At 33.5% G+C, this 14,485-nt stretch overlaps 1 protein-coding gene across 18 annotated transcripts in view; it reads right to left on the bottom strand.

The window, feature by feature from the left end:
* Positions 1 to 740: 740 nt before the first annotated feature.
* The window catches only part of LOC102676760 (protein unc-13 homolog B), a 352,205-nt gene continuing 338,460 nt past the window's right edge, over positions 741 to 14,485 (bottom strand). For 15 of the 18 annotated variants that reach the window (XM_031514136.1, XM_031514142.1, XM_006608811.2 and 12 more), the window contains 12 exons: positions 12,206 to 12,347; positions 11,297 to 11,743; positions 10,560 to 10,710; positions 7,689 to 8,423; positions 7,336 to 7,557; positions 6,817 to 7,260; positions 6,599 to 6,730; positions 6,244 to 6,469; positions 5,383 to 5,535; positions 3,589 to 3,693; positions 3,317 to 3,479; positions 741 to 3,189 (listed from right to left, as the gene is read on the bottom strand). In XM_031514136.1, the coding sequence (XP_031369996.1) occupies positions 2,892 to 3,189; positions 3,317 to 3,479; positions 3,589 to 3,693; positions 5,383 to 5,535; positions 6,244 to 6,469; positions 6,599 to 6,730; positions 6,817 to 7,260; positions 7,336 to 7,557; positions 7,689 to 8,423; positions 10,560 to 10,710; positions 11,297 to 11,743; positions 12,206 to 12,347 (3,218 nt within the window). In that variant the 3' untranslated portion in view covers positions 741 to 2,891. The remainder of the gene's footprint in view (positions 3,190 to 3,316; positions 3,480 to 3,588; positions 3,694 to 5,382; positions 5,536 to 6,243; positions 6,470 to 6,598; positions 6,731 to 6,816; positions 7,261 to 7,335; positions 7,558 to 7,688; positions 8,424 to 10,559; positions 10,711 to 11,296; positions 11,744 to 12,205; positions 12,348 to 14,485) is intronic. The other 3 variants (XM_031514167.1, XM_031514164.1, XM_031514161.1) reach the window with 1 other exon arrangement.

Below are 14,485 nucleotides of genomic sequence, written 5' to 3' on the forward strand. Positions count from 1 at the left end.
CGAAAGTATTTTAATCGAAATTGGTATACAAATCCATTTAAATTTACGCATTTTAATCACGTTAACGAATAACGCGCTAAATCTGATGTTTACAAAACAAAATACGTTTAAATTATAATGTAAATTTTCTCTATTCTGTTCTACAATATTTTGTAATGAGATTTAAAGATATATTGATTTATGAATGATTAATTCATTGTTATTTTTTCTTTTTTTTTTTTGTATTCAATTGTGAGATATATGATTTTTGTCGCAAAATTACATAGTAAGAAGTAATTTCAGAAAGATATGCGCTTATATGCACAATATGTTAAACGAAATCCTATGCAGAAATTCTGTGCTTGATTCGTGCCGCGTATAGACGCATGCATCATCCGGATATGGTAAGCGCCTGATGTAAATACGTAATTGTAAATATAGCCGAATGTTCCTCATTTTTTGGATGGCTCTCTCTCCAGACGAGTATCCCGCGCTCGCAACTACATCAGCATTTAGATACTATACACAATACGTAAGTATATCTAGACGTACTACGTAGTAGAAACTTTTTTTGTGGATATAATCATTGTAATCTCTGGAATTGTATATCTGATTGACCTGCGAAGGCCGGAGAATGAAATTTATTTAGTTTCAAAGTCGCGTGCATCTTTTTTTTTTGTGTTATTATTAGTTTCCATCTTTCGTTTATTTTTTCTGCTTTTTTTCATTGTTTTTCCCTTTTGTTTATTTTTTTTTTTTACTTCATTTGCAAATTTCTCGGGAGATCCGATCGAAGCTTCGTGCAAGAATTGCAATATGTATTCTTAAACAAGTGTCTTCAAAATTTTCGAACGACGTTAAATGCGAAATGAAGAACGTTAGAGTGTCTTCCGTTTTCGTTTTTGTAGCAGATTGAGGGATTGTTTAATGCGTCCGCCCTTAATTTTCTCGATTTTTCTTTTCTTTTTTTTTTTTTTTTATATATAGTGGGGGAAGTCTTATATCAGAGAATTGCGGATTTCAATCTTCGTAACGAACCATTTCTATGAATGGACAATATTTGATCTATTTACAAGAGTAATATCGATGAGATATTTTAAGCGAATAGAGAGAGAAGTATTAATGTCCACTTTTTTTTCTTCAAAGCTTGCGTTCCATCTTGTTGTTTACATATTTTATTCGCTCACACAAAAAGCAATGATCGTCAAGAGGAAAAAGAGTCGAAGTTAGATGATTATTTAAGTTACCATACAACTACCACGATATAAAGTTTAATTTCGAAAAAGTTAGGCTGTCGATTCATAGAAATAGTATTTTCTAGTTATAACAGATCAAAGACCGGATTCTCTGTTTCACAATATTATACACTAAAAGAAAATCTAAGGCGGACGAAAGTTCTATTTCTTTCTTTTCTTATTATTTTTTCTTTTTTTTTTCTTTTTCTTTTTTTTTTTATTTACCTTCTTCAATGGAACGGAATATCAATTTCTTGTATAAATAAACATCTATATATCATTTCGAAGATCTTCGAAGCGAGACCAAAGGTGATTCACGGAGAATGCTTCGAGCGGACCTCGTATTTGTTCACCAACAATAATCAGACTCATACGATCTCTTGTTAATTCTTACAATAAGAACGTACTTTACATTACAATGCCTATTTATTACTAACGGCACATCTCGAGTAACGTCGTGATGTGCCTATTGGTCGTACGCAATGCTACGTTAAACTGTTATTTAGAAAAAACTTTTTTCGTCAACAATGTGTTTCACATATCTACAAGAAAACTCATCTTCCCAAACAAACGGCCTAAAACGTCGTCTCTCACAAGGGTCTATATATTTATACTTAGTATTACATCTCCTCGTTGCAGCACGATTCGCTTTTCAATTTTGAAAACACGTTTGATTCGCGTTTTATATTTGCAACATGCTTATGTTCACGGACCCCGATTCGATCGTTCTTTTATTTTCTTCTTCTTTACTATTCACAATTAAGCTGCTTTCTCTTCTTTTGTGAATCCATACAGGTCGAGGTCTAATCGCGCTGGATACATTTTACGATTTTCATTTTATTTCAACTTCGTTCTCCTTTCCTTATGTTACGAATATTTACCAAATATATTGCATACTGGCAGCACTGTTTTCACATATCGCGTCTATTCAGAACACTCTCCAATACCTGAGGTTTCGTATCCTCCATCTTTACGGCACTTGTTTGAACAAAAAGTTCGCCGTCTTGGACGTTATTCTATTTTTCTATCGTTTGTTTCGAAAGGGTGGGAGGAATCACCCTTCCATTTTTTCTTTTCTCCCTTGTTTGACTTCCATTGGACGAACGTTTCGATTCGGGGCTCATTTTAAATATATTCACTCGAAACCCTTCCTTCTTGTTTTCTTTGTTTTGGTTTTGTTCTTTTTTTTTCTTTTTGTTTATTTGGTTTATATAGGGGACGGGGCTAAAGCTCTGTGATTCGTAAAAAAAGACAGAAGAACACGCTCGACCGGAAGCTGGCTGCGAAGGAAGCAAGAAGAAAATATGTCACGCGACATGCTTTCTCGTTCCCTCACTGACCGACGATGTTATCATAAGAACCGAAAAGGATTCGGCCGATTGTCCTTATCGGTGATCTTTTTTTCTTGTTCGTGTTTTTTGTTTCTTTTTTTTTTTTTTTTTTTTATTTGTGTTTCATACATTTTCGCATATGTTGCGGTATTGCTCGCACTTATTTTTTTACTTTTTATTTTCTTGGTTTGTTTTTTAAAGACTTCATTCTCGACAACGACGGCCGAACGTTCTATAGTTTCCCCTGTGGACAATGCCCCTTCTTTCCTTCTCTCCTCCGAGCTCTTTCCAAACTCGAAGGACGCATCGCTTCGCTGTCGTGGCTTTAATGCTGTGACTTCGAGTCTCAGGTAGGATTCGGTAAAGGTGTTTCCTGCCTGATGTCACTCTTCAGTTTTACGAATTCCTTTGCAATTTCATCGTTGTTCCTCTGTGAAAGAATTCTCAGGATTGTCCAACCGGTCTCGTCCATCTGGATTCGTTTGCCAAGCGACAACCAACAGGCGCAAGAACCTTCTTCGACTATATCCTTAAGCTGCATCACTGCTACACCGACTAATCTGTCTTCTCTGGCAAAGCAATAGTCTTTGCAACAGATGTGCAATTCGTAGAAGTCCAATTGCTGCTGCTCATTGCCGATCATGCTGGATATATTGAAATAATTACGTCAATTTATTATGCAGAGAAAATAAATCAAACAAACAGAAAGAGTTGATGGTGAATACCAAAGTGTAACTTATTACATTTAGGCATTTATATTTGAATACTCACAAGTCGAAGCTTTCATTGAATTGTGGTGACCAATTATTGGTCTTGGATTTTGTTGATTGTTTCCTCTTCTTTCCAGTTAGATGAGGTCCGATCAAGTTTACTTCAACATATGGCCTGAACATTCCTGTAGCTAGTTGCCACTTCAAATCGTTTGCAGCGACAACTAAAAAGTATAATTTATTAGATAATATTATATAAAATGTTTGAAATTTTGAATATAAGATAGATTATTGTGATTGCAGATATTTTATAAAAATTTGGATGAAATATACCTTTGACAGTAACTTTTTGTTCGCCAGTTCCAGGATGCGTGAAGAGATCTACTTGAATACTGACTTCTCCAACTGAGCCTTCCTCCGTGCCAGCAGTATCTGGAACTTTATTAAGAACAAGTTAGATTTCATATATAAATTCAAAAATTTTTGTCACTACGAGAGAGAAAAAAAGAGCCTTGCTGAGGCTTTATTCGAGACTAAAATTTTGAAATCGAATACTAAAATACTATATAATATATGAATAATATCTAATTCTAGAGCAGATTACATGCTCTAATCATATGCATGGAATTTTATATCTTTCATCAAAAAATCAATTCATCAAAGAAGACGAAGTTGCTGTGTTGTTAAAAACACATGAATAATCTCATATCATATAAAATTTATAATATCTTTATACAATAATAAATTTACTAATTTACTAATCGGCTTCATTATTATTTTATGAGCAAGGATTAGTTTGCAACAATTTAATTGTAAAAATTACAAAATTTAATTTTTAAAAATCTTATATCTCATTGTTTTTACTGGATTATGCATTTTGATAATTACGATTAATGATAATTAATTTAACAATCGTATGGATATCTAAAAAAAAAAAAAAATAGAATTGTTGGTTTATCTGTTATATATTTCTTAAAAAAAAACAATTTAATTGGAAGATGATATGGTGAATTGACTGTGATAAAGAAAATCTATAGGTGTTTAGGTGTACATTTGTCAAAGCTTAAAAAAAAAAAAAATTATTAAAATAATGCTTAGTGTAAAAAACAATGTTAGAAAATGGCAACCTCTGGAGTATGTGTGATATATAGAGTATATATTCACAAATTTATATTATTATTGTGTAAGTATACATAAAGTATAATTCTAAAGTGTAATTTGTCATTTATTAAGAAAATTATAAAAAAGATAAAAATTAAATAAAAAATAAATTTTTAAATATGGTATGTAAATGTATCATGTGTACACATAATTGTACAAAGTAAATTGTAGAAAGTATAAGTGTACCAGAATAGGTTGGTAGTCATTATCAAGTGAATCAACAACATCGAGATGAATACAGCCTTATAAAAACAATGATAGATCATGCAAATATCATATTGTTCGCGGCCATAGAAGATAAGTGAAACATTGATCATTCGAAATCTCGAATTCTGAGTCCAAAGTTATGAAGTTTCAAGTGGGCTTTCCAAGATTATAGGATTTATATCTTCATGAACTTATGAATTATTAGATTATGGAAGTTCGAAATTTCACTAGCAATTAATAACCCTCTTAATGACCTATGATCTCAACTTGATGAAGGATGGCATTCACTAAGAGAAACTATGGCTTTTAGATCCGAAGGTGGCCATTTTCTACTGTCCATTATTTTGTAGGTTTTCGGTAGTAGCAGCAACAGCAGTAGTAGTGACAGCAGCAGCAGCACTACCTAATACAACTATCGATCACCGAGAAGTCTTCAGGACACGTTTTTTATTTCAATTTCATTTAATGATAAACGTTTGCTATGCATCAAGAATCTGTATTACTGATTTGTATTATTTATGCCTTTATAGTTCATAACTCAATTTTATACATAGTACATAGTACCGAAAGAGTTGTGCTTACAATCTGAATTCTAAATTTGATTGAGAAAATTCCTAATTAATCCCGAGAAGACAGCTCGGTGCACAATGCAATCACAAACAGTCCACTACGTCCTAAAATGAGCGCCTAGGTTCGAAAGTGGCCGGAAGTCAGCGAAGAATTCCCTTCTGCTCTAAGGTGGCTAGTGCTCTCCGATACCTTGTCGACTCTCTCGACGAAGAGAGGGCTTGCTCTGGCGAAGGGGTTCCTCGAGGCTTTCCATACCCTCGGCTCCTTCCCCTTCGTCGCCACCTCTTTCGCTGCTCATCGAACGCTGACGCTGACGTAGCTTTGACGCATTGTTCAGTGGCACTGTCGCGATAATTTCGGTTACGTCGGTTGTATTTCGTACGTCGACGACGATTTTTCCAAAAATGTCGCGGTGTACGTGTGTGTGCACGGATTATCATAAATGTAAAAGAAGCGTGTGTTGTAGATTTATTTTCTTTTGCTTTTATTCAATTTGATCTTAAATTCAGTGGTTAATGGAAATTTGATTGGGCCAAGTTTTTGTTAGATTATTGATGAATGGATAAATTTAATTTTGGAAACTCACGATATAGATAGATATTCATAAACAACGTTAACGCAATAAAGTGGAAATCAATTTTTTGGAGAGTCACTTGTTTGTTTTCATAAAATTTAATTTATTCGGTCAATTTAGATTCGCAACTTGATTGAAATTTTGCTAATTGTTATGTGTGATGATAGATATTGTGCTGGAAAATTGTGTTAGTTCTTTTTTATGTGAAATATTTTTTTTTGATTATTTCAAGTGGAAAAAATATAATGATTTCTTTGATATTATTTTACTTTGATATTTTCCCCTTCATTAATTAAAATGAATAAAATTTTGTGTTTAGTTTTGATATACTATCGTTGATACTTATAAACAAAAGATAAATAAAATTATAATTGCGTATATAATTTTGATTTTCAACATAATTATATGATTTTACCTTATAGCTGATGAAAATGTTTAGATGATTTAATGATGTTACCGTTTAAAGGTGAACTTACCTTGATTGACCTGAGATGTGACAAAAGTCTTGATGAGTGTGTCTGTTGTTTGCGTATACAGACTCAAGGCATATCGCAAGCTTTGCAATTCCGGTGATTTCTCTAAGAATGTTTTCTTCAAACCATTGCCACCTGCGTGGAAATACAGTTTAATGGTATCGAGGGCAACCTCGAGGACTGCACATTGTTTCGGCGAAAGATTCTTTTCTACTTCCTTCGAAATATCCTGTATGTAAAAATAATATATTTATAATGAAAATTTTCAATGATATAAAATATATCAAATTTTCCTCGATATAATAATTTATATATCTTTTAAAATATATTAGTTATTAAATTATACACAATGACACACCATTACACCGCTCAGTGCGTTCTTCACATCCGGTTTGCCGGCCATGTGATTCTTAAACAATTTCGACATGTCTTCTATCTTAGCATTCGCGGCTAAATTCTTCGCATTATCTGTTAGATTCTTGAACATCATCTATAAAATGAACAGTAGCAATATATTTAATTTTATTAACTCGATTAAAATTTTTAGAATAAAAATTTCAAAAAATAGAATCATACACTCTTGTCTGACATAGGTGGTAGCACCACCGTTTTCTCCAGAATCCTCATGACGATCTTCCATAATTCTTTCAGCAACCTCTTGAGCACAGTCTTTTCACAAGATTCAGCATACAACGACAGACTTCCATCGAGAAGATCCATAAGAGGACGCAATACTTCGTCAGCTTCGACAGCGACGTTGTTTCTTTGAGCAGGTTGCACTTGTCCACTACCTTTAATAGCTAACAACAGATCTCCTAATTCTTTCACGGAAGCTGTTATTCTTGGTTCCAAACTCTTTGCGAAAAGCATAGCAAGATCGTCGAGTGCTCCATTCAATTGTTGTTGAAGCTCTTTCAAAATGTTCGCCGCATCCTCTTCTAATTTCTCTCCACCCATCGATTCGAACATCTTTTCTAATTGTACTCTCAATTGCTGAATGTTGTTCATGAGAATGCAAGCCTGCAAGAAAAAAATAAAAGTACAATTTGTTACAAATGTTTAATTAAACCAAATTTAGTTATCGAAAGTACACACGATTCTTTCTTCCTTCAGATGACTTGGGAATTCCTTCTTCACGATATCCGCGTATGCAACCAATACTTTCACAATGGTCTTTGCAAATCTCTTCATATACCTCTTCCAGATTTCCGGATCTGGACACTCCAGTTTGGAGACCACGTCGAAACACTGGGTTAATTGTGTGAAGACGTCGACGACGGAGACACTGAACAGCGCGTGTTCGCTGCTCTTTTGGAACTATGAACAATTTTACATACAATATTAAATACAGGTGTATAATATAACAAATATTCTATCTATAATTAAACAAAATGAAGATAATCGAAACGCTTAGAATGAAAAAAAAGAAAAAGAAAAGAAACGCTTACTCCGTCCTTCTTGTCTCTGTTGAAGGCACCATGGAGATATTCCAGTGAGACGTCATCGTTCTCGTTTAACCATTGCATTACAAACGGCTCGAACCACGCAGGGTACTCAGGCACAGCGCCTTTGTACGGCGGCACATCCTTCACGTAATTCGTATGCAACCATTTGACCTTGAAATGGAGGTTCATGTAGGCCGAAGATTTGCACAATCTGTGCTGCTCGTGCTCCTCCAACGCGTATTTCATGTCCACCGCGAACAAGGACCACATAGTGGCCGCCGACAATTGACCGATGTTCAATTCCTGGGGGAATTGGTTGAGGACGGGTGCGTAGCTGTTTTTATCCTCCTCGATCACCGAAACGATCAACGCGATCAATTTATGCCAGAAATCCAACGATTCCAAACGAGGGCCGTGATCCTCGGCGTCCCTCTTCGCCTCGTTCGGATCCACTTGGAATTCCCTGTTGTAGATGTCGTAGCAATTCTCGAACAGGAACTGGTAGGTCGATCGAAGACACGCCTTCACGCAATCCTTAACCACGGTGCTCGCCCTCGGCGGGCTGGACAATTCCAAAACTTTCATACGGAAGAATGTGATACTCGTGAGAAGATCGACCGTGCTCTTCAGGTCCATCAGCTTCTCCTGGCTCGAGGCGGGGAAGTTATTTCGATACATCGAGAGATCGATTCGCAGGGAGTTGTGCAGCTGATCCAGTAATTTCACGAACTTCTCTTTCTGGAATGCGAAGAAATGGGCCGTGAGGAAAGGATGGAAAATGTATTTTGTATCCGTTGTATCGAGTTTCCATAAATAACGAATATCCGTCGGTCGGAAGAAGGGTCCAAGGTTTTCGGTTTGGCCGAGATCATTTATCCAATCCCAAAAGTTATCTTACGCTTATCTCGCGAGAGAACGTATGTGCGAGATTTGATCCCTTTGGAGCAGGAGAGAGTTGGGGAGGGGAATAGGACGAAGTATGGATCCGTATGATAGATTGGGCTCGCTACGATAGCTTGCAAGTTGATAAAGTATGATATAGTTGAAACGAAGTTGAAGGATTAATGAGATTCTTCGCTCCAAGTTATGATATCTCTTTTTTATTCGATCATTTTGATCGCGAGGTAATTCTTTTTTTAAGTGATAACAAACGTTTTCATGAAATAAGAATTATAGTTATATTAATAGATAACTCTTATATTGATGTTTGTAAACTAGTATTAATTCCTTTTTGTTTATTTGTTAATATTTGGAAATAAAAAATTGATTTTTTGACATTTCCTGGTCTGATAGATTATATAGTATATTAAAAAGTAAATACAAATTTTATTGTTTACAAAATTTCGAATTCATTTTCTTAAGTTTTTATTTTTTCGAATATTGAATTTTTTCCAAAATCTTTATTGTGATTTATTTTTGGATATAGGATAATTCAATTATAATTCAATAATTCGATAATATTGTTTACGATTTGTAGGAATTTATTCTATCCCAACGTGCTCATAGAATCGTAGAATAAAATATTCAAGAAAAAAAACGAACGATCAAAAAGAAAAAGAGAAACGCGTGATCTTCAGATTATAAATAATTTGGTAAACAATTTCGTCGAATGAAAATTAAATAGTAACTTCAATAAATCTATCGATGATCGAATATATTTCATTTACTGCATTCACTTACTGCATTTATTGTAAATGAAAGAAAAATAATATATTAATTACTTTTTTCATTATATAATGTTTTATCTATCTTTTTATTGATCATTATAACTTCACAAGTTTGTTTGTTTCATAATATGTTTTCTTCAACCTTTTTTTGTTAGCATCAGCTATCTTTTTGTTAAGGTTTTCGCAAGATAAAGTTATTGGATCGTATGTCTACTTGGAAAGATAAAATCATACATAATTCAACTCGAAAACAGGAACGATCGTTTTTTCTTTCCTGGCAACTTTTTTGAAAAAATTTACATTGTTTTACTGGAATGAGTCTCTGTCACGAACGATGGAATCTGTAATTCCGGGATTTGCATAGTCGAAAATTTTAGTTTCCTCGAAAAATTTTCTCTCTTTAAATCATATATCAACACCAGCATTTGTCAAAAACAAAAATACAGTTTATTTACAACGATATCATCTTTTTATATTCATATATCATAATTCTGTTTAACAATTTATCTGATTTTTTCATTCAGTTTATTCTTTTATCATTCTATTCTTTCTTTTATCATTTTAAATTAATTTATACTACATATTTATACTCAAACATGTAAGGATTATTTATAAAATTACTTACAATTCTATGATATTAAATGAGAATACTTTGCTTCATAGGATTATAATAATAAATCATTATTTGATTAACAATTTCCATTGTATATTTTGAAAATTCAACAAGATTCCTATGTAACATAACATAAAAATAAGAAAAAAATCTTAATTAAAATTTTAATTAGACCGTATTATCAATTTTCAGCTATGGTAAACTGCGAAATAGAAAAGATGGGGAAGAAGAGGATAAGGAGTAATTTAATTGAAGGATTTCCACGAAGGATACCACGAAATTGATGGAGTCAAGAGTGTATCCATCTATCTGGGTAACAGTATAGAAAGAGATATTTTTCAATCACGGTATTTTCATCCTCTTTTATATCAAACTTATAATAGCAATGATATGCGTTTGTGAGATACTTATTTGTTTACGAAAGTCCAAAAAACATATATACAAAAATATATAAAATATTTAAAAATATTAAAATAATCTAATTATGATATTTACAGGATCCATTTCTACTATTATGATGAAAATATAAACGTAACATAACATCCGCAGTCTAGAAATGAGAACCAATCTTTTCTTTTTTTTTCGAAAACTCACCCCAAAATTGCTGGCGGCGAATCTATCACTGGCCGAAACGGCGGAACTCGCGCTTGTATGGGCATAGTACGCGTTTATGTTCGCCAACAGGGTGGACATCACCGCTGGCACACCTGGGCACAGGTACTTCGTGGAGAGGCAGTGAAAATGTCTGTGAAAAACGATTGAAAAATACGAGATGAATCTATGAATATTGATAGAATATTGATAGATTTTTTATGTGCTATTTAAATTATAATTATTTCATGATATTCTAATTTGTATGGACTCTTAAAAAAAAAAAGTAAAGAGACAAAACACAGCAAGTACTTAATAAAATTATCCAATATCGATATTTCAGCGATATTTTAAAACTTGTGATGTCCCAAGGGGAGGCTAGTGACCTAATTTAAATTTTTATATATTTTTGAAGCTTTTACACATAATACATTACTCGTCTCAAAATTTAAAAATCACGTAGATACATTCTCTTCATTAAATAATAAAAAATAATTCTCTTTCTACCATTACGTTAATAAAGAATAAATGGAAAGTTGCAGCGAAGAGAGCTCCAAAAAAAGATCATCGAAAAAGGTCACATGGACAAAAATAATATATTAAACGTTCATTAAGAAACACCGCTCAAAGGGAAGAGGAATAACCGGGGATCTTGATCAAAGTGACAGCTAGAGGGACCACACATCCTCGTTGATACAAAATTCCCAAAGAATTTGAACTGTCAAATAAGCACGACTCACGTCATTGCTTGGTAAATGCTCTCGATGCCGTATCTCATCGCGAACTCGTCCACGAGCTCTTCTCCTGGTGGATCGAAGTACACCTTCCAGGCGTCATCACCCTTCGCCTGGGGCAACGCGACCACCCCATCGTTCTTCTCGCACAAACTGTGAAACAGATTCTCGTGCAGGCATGTGTATTGCACGTGGTATGGAGCGACCTTCTCCTCGCCTTTGATCTCCACGCTGATGTGCAGCCTGATCGCGCCGGAAACCGCGCTCTTGTCCGTCCTTTTCTCAAGGTTATACCACACATCCATCTCCCCGCTCAGTGTCCTCACCTCGATGATTGTTTGACCGAGGAAATCGTCGCTCTCCCTCGTCAGTTTCTGCCGTAGCTTCGACTTCAAATCGTTGTCCTCGTCCCACACTCTCACTTTTATCCGGTCGGACGAGTTATGGCATTCGCTGTAAACCGGGAAAACGAGAGGTTAACAGGGTTTCACAGAGATTGGATTTGCCGATTCGAATTGTTCGCTCATCCGATTTTCATTTCAGGAAATTGTTCAGGTGTTCGAATTCCGCCCGATCTCCCCCTTCCGTTTAGATGTTATATAAATAGCTTCGGAATATGAATTATTTTCTCTCTTTTGGGAATTATTTATTATCTATTTAAAAGAATATTATATTAATATATATATCCGTTTATTGATCGTATTTTGAATTAGGAATAAAATGGTTTGGAGGAGACAATTTTTTTTTTAAATAATACGGATTTTGGTATCGATCTATTCTTTAAAATAGAATCGTATATCTGTTTTTTTTTTATATCATTTTTATTACAATAATTTCAATAATTTATAATTATATTTTCTCTTTCGTTCTTTTTTTTACGGTATCAGGTGAAACTCGCGTAATGAAATTACTCACAAGTAGAATTTCTCGTGCCAAACAGGATTCAATTCCCTCGGCATGGTCCTAGTTCGCTTCTTCACTTTGCCGACTTGGACTGTCACGTACGGATCAGATGTGCCGCTCTTGTCTTTCGCGATCAATCCTTGAGCGCAGATCACTGTGAAAGTTATGCAAAATCGATGATTAGACGATTGTTTCACACCGCTTGCCTATCCCGATACGTGCTCCAATTATTTCGCCTAATTTGATCCCCAAGTTTTTTTTTTATTTTTTTTTTTTACTTACCTGACAGAAATATTCATCCGTTCTTCATTAGATAATTATTTATTTTTTTTTTTAATAATCTTTTAGATAATTTATTTATTTTTTTTTTAACAAGTGTTGTTACCTGTTACTTGTCTAAAGAAACGAAAGAAATGTATCTTGATTTTTCTAAATTAATATATTTCATATAATTGATCTTTGATCACTTGATATCACTAATATCTTATAGTATTGGCAATGAATTATACGATGTTAAAAAGAAGATTTTGTATGATGTTTATTTATATGTTATAATAGAAAATTTTCTTTCAACTTTTCTCCTTAACATATTTTTCCTCCTAAATTATTATCATTCATTGAATTACAATAGAACTTCATTTATATGCGGTTCAATATGGGAATTCGTGGAATCAGATATAAATCCACCGATTTAATTTTTCCTTACAAATAATACTTTCTAAAAATATGATTTTCGTTCAAACGGAAAATAATTGGAATTTTTGTGAAAATGGAATCAATCGTACGTTAATAAAATAACAAATAAACCAAGTTCCATCGTACAACTTTTATTTTTACTTCTCGCTACCTTTCCTAAGTTACAAAATTCGCACGATCTAACCATTCAAATTTCAAGAGTATTAACGTTGGAAAAATGGCGGATCACCGAGGAACCATTGAAAGAGCAATAAAATCAAGAGAAGATAAGAAAGAGGATTATGTTCTCAGAAAGGATCGCGCTATTACGATCTGTTATATCGGTTCAATTCGCCTTTAAAGCCTTCACGATTAATCGTGAACAGGGGGTTAGGTTGGATACCAGTTTCAAAAAAGATAGCCTATACATATCTTTTCTAGATGCAATAAAACTTTTAGTTGGCAAGGCTATCTAGAATTTTATTTGTGAACTTTGCGTGAATACATCACGTTGGAGGCAATCAGAGAATCATTTCTATTATATCTTGAATGGAAGAAACGTTGCACTCAATGATGAAATTATTTTCAAGACACGAAACACGAAGACATAGTCAGCTCATGAAATTATGTAAAATTGGAATTTTAAACACAACTTTCATTAAATTTTAATTTTTCCAATCGTGATATCTTTCAAGAGATTCACTCGATGATAAAGATTCTTACATTGATTTATATACATTGTTATTAATATTAATTTATGATAAATAAAATCGTTTAAAAATTTATTAAAAAACAGAAATGGAAAATTGGCTGAATATATTCCTCTTTAAAATCGTATTTAATTCACATTTGGTCCCGCGAGATGCGCCGATTAATAAACATTTACATTCATTCGCTCCTCGCGTGTAATTTAACAAGAGGATAAATATACTTCCGTGAAATCGCGATTTAAAAAACAAAAAAAAAATGTTTAAAAAATGTTGAACCGAGAGGAATATTTGAAAAGCTTTTCAAGAATTCATCCTGCGTCCCGGAAATTTGCCTGGTACGAGTTTACAAAATGTCTACTTTCGCATGACTACGCGAGATTTTTGTAAATATTCCTCGCGGGAGAATTTAATCTCATTTGTTCTTTATATTTTTTTCTTTTTTCTTCCGTCTCCTTAGATGTAACAGGTAACCGAATTGACATTTGCCTCTCTCGAGTTGTAACATTTACCTCTTTGACTCTTCGTTGCATGAAAGTTAATTAAACGTTAAACGAATGGATAACATAATGATCTTTTCGTGAATATAATTTATACAATTTATAGGATTTACTGCTTAAACATAGATTTTACCACGAGTAGAACTTTTCCCAATATTAAATTCTTCATATTAAATTTATCATCTTGTAATAGAAAGGGGACAAAAGGGGGAAATTTCGAAAAATATACAAGAAAATCATTTAAGATCGAAAATAAAAAAAAGGAGGGGAAATATTATTATTTTAATGTCTTGTTGAAACAATTAGATTAATATTATTAGTGAAATTTTGTAAGTCTTGCAATGATGGCAGACTTTGTTGAATAAATTCCAACCTCTTAATCCTCGATTCACTAATATTATTAATTATAA

This window comes from Apis dorsata, unplaced genomic scaffold, assembly GCF_000469605.1.
Source record: "Apis dorsata unplaced genomic scaffold, Apis dorsata 1.3 scaffold_44, whole genome shotgun sequence".
NCBI classification, from domain to species: domain Eukaryota; kingdom Metazoa; phylum Arthropoda; class Insecta; order Hymenoptera; family Apidae; genus Apis; species Apis dorsata.